Consider the following 7568-nt stretch of genomic DNA (forward strand, 5'->3'; position numbering starts at 1 on the left):
TACATAATAATAATCAGGTGATCCGTCTGCTCGTTTGCCTCCTGTCACATAAAAAAAATAAATCGGAAACAAGTAAAGAAAGTTATTATTACAATTTATCTAATGACGTGTCCATCTAGGCTTCTAAACAAGAATCGAGAGAATTAAAACTCAAGCACTATCACAGGGGCACGTTATTCTTTTACAGGTGTTTACTTCGATCTACTAGTTCAACTTCTGATCATTGCCTCTATCTTTCCAGAGCGCGCCAGGATGTGGCGCGCACTACTGCTGGTGTGCCTCGCGACGCCGACGCTGGAGCAGCAGGCGCGGCCCAACCGCGTGCTGGACGTGGCCACCTCCTGCGACAAGGGCTCGCTCACCGTCCACGTGGAGCTCGACCAGCCCTTCAAGGGGCTCGTGTTCAGCAAGGACTTCTCTAGGGAGTGTCGCGTTCAAGGTAAGAATTAGAACCTATCAGTAGCTAAGTAACCAAAGAGTATAAGGAGAGTGTGGCCACCTCCTGCGACAAGGGCTCGCTCATCGTCCACATGGAGCTCGACCAGCCCTTCAAGGGGCTCGTGTTCAGCAAGAACTTCTCTAGGGAGTGTCGCGTTCAAGGTAGGAACTAGTACCCACCCAGAAGCATAGCAAAGTAAACAATGTCCATGCAGCCAGTCACAGTAAGTAGAAGTGGCACCAGGATGTAACGCACTACTGCTGGTGTGCCTCGCGACGCCGACGCTGGAGCAGCAGGCGCGGCCCAACCGCGTGCTGGACGTGGCCACCTCCTGCGACAAGGGCTCGCTCACCGTCCACGTGGAGCTCGACCAGCCCTTCAAGGGGCTCGTGTTCAGCAAGGACTTCTCCAGGGAGTGTCGCGTTCAAGGTAGGAACTAGTACAGCTACCCACCCAGAAGCATAGCAAAGTAAACAATGTCCCTGCAGCCAGTCACAGTAAGTAGAAGTGGCATCAGGATGTAAACCACTACTACTAAAGCCCGGTCCGTGAGCACGTAGAATTTTGTCCAATGACCCCTAGCTACCCATCCTTATCGCTCGCGCGTAATTATATTGCTGTCGCGACTGTGCGACTGGCACCCGCAGTGAGTGTGCGAGCGCGATAGCAACATAATTACGCGTGAGCAATAAGGATGGGTAGCTTGGGGTCATTGGTCAAAATTCTACGTGCTCACGGACCAGACTATAGTGTGCCTCGCGACACCGACCCTCGAGTAGCAGGCGCGGCCCAACCGTGTGCTGGACGTGGCCACCTCCTGCGACAAGGGCTCGCTCACCGTCCACGTGGAGCTCGACCAGCCCTTCAAGGGGCTCGTGTTCAGCAAGGACTTCTCCAGGGAGTGTCGCGTTCAAGATAGGAACTAGCTAGTATCACAACCTATTAGTAGATAGCTAAAGTAACCGAAGGTCCTGAAAAAAGACTAGGTCCAGGGAGTGTCGCATTCAAGGTGGACTGTGAGAAACCTAATCTTCTGACTCAGTACTTAAGTATCTTAACCTCAGATCATATTCTTCCCTTCTAGGATCGGAGATCTTAACGTAACAAAACTCAGGCAGCGGTTTGATCAACGTAAAAATTACAAAGATTTTACAGGTTCAGCTTAGAGCTTTTTCAAAAGCCAACTTTACGTTTTTAATTCCAGGAAATCTACAACAAAAGATCTCTCTGCACCTACCATCGAACGCGTGCGGCGTGAGGACCTCCACGCTTAACGAGACCTCCGAGGAGCCTGAGGACGAGGAGGACCTGTACTACTTCGTCGAGCTGGTAGTGCAGATGGACAGCAAGCTGCAGCAGTCTTCAGACCAGGAACTGCTTGTTAGGTAAGTTATTGTATCATCAGCATTATCATTTTAACCACAGAGGGCTTAGTATGAGTTTACATCAAAATGTCGTCACTACTTAGTGAGCGCGCAAAAAAGTGACATTTTAATGTATGACGGATTGTACAACGCCCCTAGCGGAAACTTTCAAGAACTAAAATTTTCATATACATACTTTTTAACGCGTTTACTAGTGACGACGTGGGATGTAAACTCACACTAAACCCTCAGGACGTCCACAACTGAACATAGGCCTCCCCAATGATTTTCAGATTGATTGGTAGCAACCTGCATCCAACGCCTTCCTGCTTTCTTTATGAGGTCTTCTGTCCACCTTGTGGGTGGAAGTAATTATTTCGTATGTGATGTGCCTACTTACTTTAATATTATGTTGGTATGATCTCTGGACACGGTCATAAACAGGATCTCCAGACAAAGTAACATCGTGACATCTTCTATTTTGTTATGGCTTCGCTACTTAAATTTTATACGTAATCACTTCGTCGCGTAAAACGATGACGAATTTAAATGTCACGAATGTTTGTTGTTGAAAGGGTTTTAAAAGCAGTTGCCGGTTAGAGTGGACACTGACAAGCGGTACAAATTAATTGGTACTTAATTATAATAATCTTAATCAATTCTAAATTATTTTCAGGTGTAAACTACTACCGCGAGCGGTACGGATAGTCAGCACAGCACTAGAGGGTATCATACAAACGAAGATGCGAGAACTGGTTGGGCAAGAAACAAAGAGAATAAGGTATTTCATCCATGCCAGCAATCACTATCTATCCTATCCAATCTAGTAACTACAAACACGATACATATTAACTAAAGATGGCCCAAACATTTGAGTAAACTGACTCTAGTGATGTAGTACCAAACCCATCAAAACTTCTTCGGTAAATTCAAATTCAATCATTTATTTGATAGATTCATAGGTATAGTGAGTAAAATGTGACGTATTTGCAGAGGGGTGGAGTACGTTACTAGCAGAATGTTTGGGTTACTGTGAAAATGATCGCATCTGATTTATGTACTTTTCCTAAATTAAGTTAAGTTAAATTGTTTATAAGTACTTAAATGTTCTGAGCTTTGTTACGTCTTGTTTGAATAGTGTAATTGGTACTACCGTTCTGTTCATGAATAAATAAATAAATAAATAGTGTGTAAAATGTATCTACATCTCTTTTAAGCAGACTATCATTTAATTCCAGGACGGGTCGCAACCGCCAAGGCTTCGACTCTCCAGCGATGATGGAGCAGCGGGAGATGCTGATGGAAGCAGCTAGGGCGTGGATGGATCTGTCCCCAGCCATGTCTACCATCGACCCTTCTACTGTAGAAGTCGGTCAGCCCACGAGACTGCTAATACAGTGCACTTTACCTGGTTAGTTAAAGCTGTAATTTTCATTTAATAATACGCACAATACAGGAATCATTCTTTCTTCGGTCACCCACACTCTGAAATTGTCAAATACTTACACTGAACAATACTGAACATGGCACATAACTCGTAGAGACGATGGCTATTGGGGCAGAAAAGTTCTCGAGTGGCGAACACGAGCCGAAAGACGTAGCATGGGCAGGCCCCTCCCACTAGGTGGACCGACGATCTGGTGAAGGTCGCGGGAGGAGCCTGGATGCGAGCGGCGCAGGACCGGTCTTTGTGGAAATCCTTGGGGGAAACCTTTGTCCAGCTGTGGACGTCTTTCGGCTGAAACGAACGAACTTACACTGAAACGATTAAATAATAGTCTACTGCTGGAGACCAAACCTCAACTTTTCTTTTTACACTGATACCAGCCAGTCACTTTCCTGTTTCTATGCTTCATTTTCAAATCATTTCATTTCTATGCTACTTTCAGTTGGAGTTGGGCTACGCGTCACAAACTGTGTCGCCCATGATGGTCTCGGCGAAGCGTCCCAACGGCTGCTGGATGAAGCCGGGTGCCCCATAGATGAGACGATATTCAGCAAACCGACTGTACACAAGCACAAACTCAGAAGCTCCGAAATCGACTTCTCGGACTTGGAACCAGTCGACATTCAGCGCAATATGGAAGAGAACAGCAACATCAAACAATTGAAGACTAACCCTGAATACATATTCAAGAATATAATGACGTATCAACACGCTTTGACTACTTTTGCTGCTTTCAAGTTTCCCGATCGATCTAAGTTACATTTGACCTGTGGTATTGAGTTGTGCAAAGGGCACTGTCCGCCGATAGACTGCAAAATGCTACAAAGACCGCAGCAGACGAAAGACGGCTTGGTGAGGAAGGCTCGTTTAGATAAAGATGCGAAAGGAGTAGTAATTGATCGGCTCGAAGTCTATAACAGCATAGAGGTACTGGCACCTAACATCGAATTAGAAGATGAAGCTTCAATAAGAGGTAAGTACAAAACGATTTATCGTCGCCTTAGAGTGAAAACCTCGGGAATACATTTTTTCTCATACTTGTGCATTTTATGCATTTCGGTCAATCTTACAGAATAACATTTCTGGATATAAAAGCTGGTTAATGAGGTTTTTTTTTTTTTTACTTAAGAGGTTTTTACTCGAAGGCGTCGTTATGGAATTTAATTTTACTTCAACGTAAATTGAATAATAAACATAATTTTCTTTTTCTTTTCAGGATCCCGAAGGGTAGAATCAGAAGAAGAGGAATTCGTGCGGACGTTCTCTCCCGGAGACAAAACGATTTGTCTCTCACCAGGAAAAATGGCTTTAGCGTTCTGCGTATTAGGAGTTATATTCCTGTGCGCTATCGCCGTTGCGTTTGTCTCTCTGGTACGAGCCAGGAGACGACTGGGCAGAGAGCCTTTACATACTTCTCTGTCGTTCTACACTGGTAGTAAGAGCATGTTCTCATCCAGTGAGAGCTCTAGTTCAGGTCTAAGCGGCAGCAAACTTCTCCTAACTGATAGCCCTTACCTGGATCATCATTCGTCGTCTAGCAATAACTGGCCATATTCAAGAGCCTATTAAAACTAAGTTAAACTAAGTTCATGGTTTCAAAATGAATCATGTTAAGTCAATAGGATTCAACTTCTATTTCAATTTGTTTGACAAGACAAAAAAACGGACATATTTTTAGTACCTTTGATAGTTAAACTCTATTTACAAAGTAGATAAATAAATGGTGAATTTATTAGAGTCTAGAGATAGAGCTCCTATTTAAAAGTCAAACAAAACTAATTAGAGTTAATTATCAAATTTCATTGTTTTATAAATAAACAAGACTGTGCTTCGAAGCGTGCTTACCTCCAAAGCTTTTCTACGTTAGGTTTTATACTTAGACGCTATTTATTTTATTACGATACAACGAGTTTTGTACAATTTGAGGTGGTGCTATTGATCAATCAGTCGGCTTCTAGAGCTGGTCACTTGGGGTAAAGGTAAGGGTAATCTTTCTTAGTTAAACTTTTTATTTGGTAAGTAGTATTAAGTTATTTATTTACTGGATATTACTCAGTTTTCTTTCAAGCATTGGCAAGAGCAACTAAGTTAAATCTAAATTATTGAAGGTACATTTATGATTTTGGGCTAAATAAAAATCGGTTCATTTTCCAATTGTTGCAATCAATAACGTTAGTCCCTTTTAAAATAAGGATCAATGTAGGTAGATGATTATTATAAAGGCATGGAAAAATGATTAGATAATAAAATCATACTATGCTAGTATCATTAGCACTACCTCGACACAATAGGTTAAATGTATTTCATATTTTTAGATAACTATTATTACTGAATAAGTAAGAAATAAAGAATGATTGATTGTATTATTGTGATATGTGAACGAAATAAATTTTGTACTAATTTATACTTATGATAATGATATACAATGATACCTAATAAAGGGAGTAAATGAATTACTATTGTTTAATTGACTCTACATAACTTTTAAACTTACTTTGTCCTAAAAAGAGACCAACGAACAAATTAATGATTCGCGCGAAGTTAGTCTTGGGTTCGAATCCCAGGCGGGAAAGGCTGCTATTTATTATGCTAATCAAGTCAGACTCATAGTATGAAAAACTCAAAATCCATCGGACAGTTTATAAAAGTTTTTTAAAACTTTCGTTGAGCGCGTAATTTTACATTCGTGATAGTGGCATCTAGCGGAAAGTGAGGGAACGAAACACTTTTTTACAGAAGTTGTCAGCGCGGGCCGCGTTTTTTCCGCATTTTTTTTAAACAAGACAAGCCAACCAATGGCAATCGCCTGTTAAATTCTTTTAGCCAATAGCGTAGTTATTATAAAATCCACAGGCAAAATAAGCTTCGTTTAAAAAAGTGCAACACCACTAATGACTTAGAACATTTTATGGAGACGGCATCTGATCACATGTGTGACCATGATCTTTGACGTGTGCCAATGTGATTAATCTCTTCTTCTTCTGCATGTACTGAAATCTAAGACTGAACCCGTTACGGACGGGAGGGATATTTTAATCATGACGTGGATCACGGCGCAGCCCCGCCATTTATTTCTTCTTGTTTAGTTTGTCAAATTCTAGTCTCAATACTTTTTATGTTGTTTTGGACAAATGTCTTATAATGTTTAAGGCGGTTTTAGACACTTACTATAGATCTAATACTGACAAATGTGAATTATTATGCAAATTGTAAGATATTTGACAATAATACTTGACGTCTCCTTCTGCACACTCGAAGAGAGAGTCTCTTTACAGAAAATCCGTAGGCACTCAGATTACAATTTTGTCGAATGACATCATACTCATCAAAGATTAGGCAATAATTAGATGGTTTTAAATACTGTGTGGATGCCGGTGTTTCTGCCTAATTTTTTCTTTTATATTAAAACATGAATCTATACTAATATTATAAATGCGATAGTAACTCTGTATGTCTGTCTGTCTTGATTTCACACCTTTACCACTGAACCGATTTTGATGAAATTTGGCATAAAGGACATAGGATAGTTTTTATCCCGGGTTTTGAAACGGACGCGCGCGATAAAGTTTTTCTGTGACAGACAAAATTCCACACGAGTGAAGCCGCGGGCGGAAAGCTAGTAAAATAATATGAAGCAAATTATGAGCTGCAAATTCAGTAAAACGGGACTTTTACGTCTAAATTGTACAATCATCGATACGAGTATATCACGACGCGCATCCTAGCCCGGCTGATATTAGGGGCGTTTGGCACAATAAAGTGCTAGCTAACGCTAGTAAGAAAAATGGCGTCCTTTTAGCGGTAAGTGCTGTCACTGTAATAAAAATGTATGGGAAAACGTCACTTTTGAAGTTTTGCAAATGTGTCCTCCTCGCCGAAAACATGCTAAAGTTTCGGCGGTTGCATTAGGGCAGTGGTTCTTACCGGTGGTCCGCGGACCACTGGTGGTCCCTGGAGGCATTCCAAGTGGTCCACGAAGTGCACTTGCACACCTTGGTCAAAACCACTTTTAACTGATTTTTGCAGTCAAACTGGTTTTGACCGATTATGAGGTGGTCCCTGACAAGACAGAAATTTGGTAAAATGGTCCCTCATGACTTAAAGGTTAAGAACCACTGCATTAGGGCGATCGCCATTTTGCTATCAATTTCTAACTAGCGCTATTTTCAGCCAAACGCAGCCAATGTTGTTTCTTAAAAAAATCGATATTAAAAAGTAGGTATATAAACTAAATTAATTCTATGAAAATACCACTTTCCTGATTGTAACAATTATCTAGCTTGACAACAATCAAAGAAAATCACAAAGTCCGTGTCAT

The 7568-nt window shown here is 41.5% G+C and overlaps 1 protein-coding gene across 1 annotated transcript; it reads left to right on the forward strand.

Moving 5' to 3' along the window:
• Nucleotides 1–482: 482 nt before the first annotated feature.
• Nucleotides 483–5703, forward strand: LOC135078300 (uncharacterized; the record flags this gene model as incomplete). Its single annotated transcript, XM_063972898.1, has 7 exons — nt 483–600; nt 683–868; nt 1644–1824; nt 2480–2584; nt 3042–3214; nt 3693–4223; nt 4467–5703. Coding segments are annotated over 7 exons (1647 nt in total), but the record flags the coding sequence as incomplete, so codon positions are not given.
• Nucleotides 5704–7568: the final 1865 nt, after the last annotated feature.

This window comes from Ostrinia nubilalis, chromosome 14 (genome assembly GCF_963855985.1).
Source record: "Ostrinia nubilalis chromosome 14, ilOstNubi1.1, whole genome shotgun sequence".
NCBI lineage: Eukaryota > Metazoa > Arthropoda > Insecta > Lepidoptera > Crambidae > Ostrinia > Ostrinia nubilalis.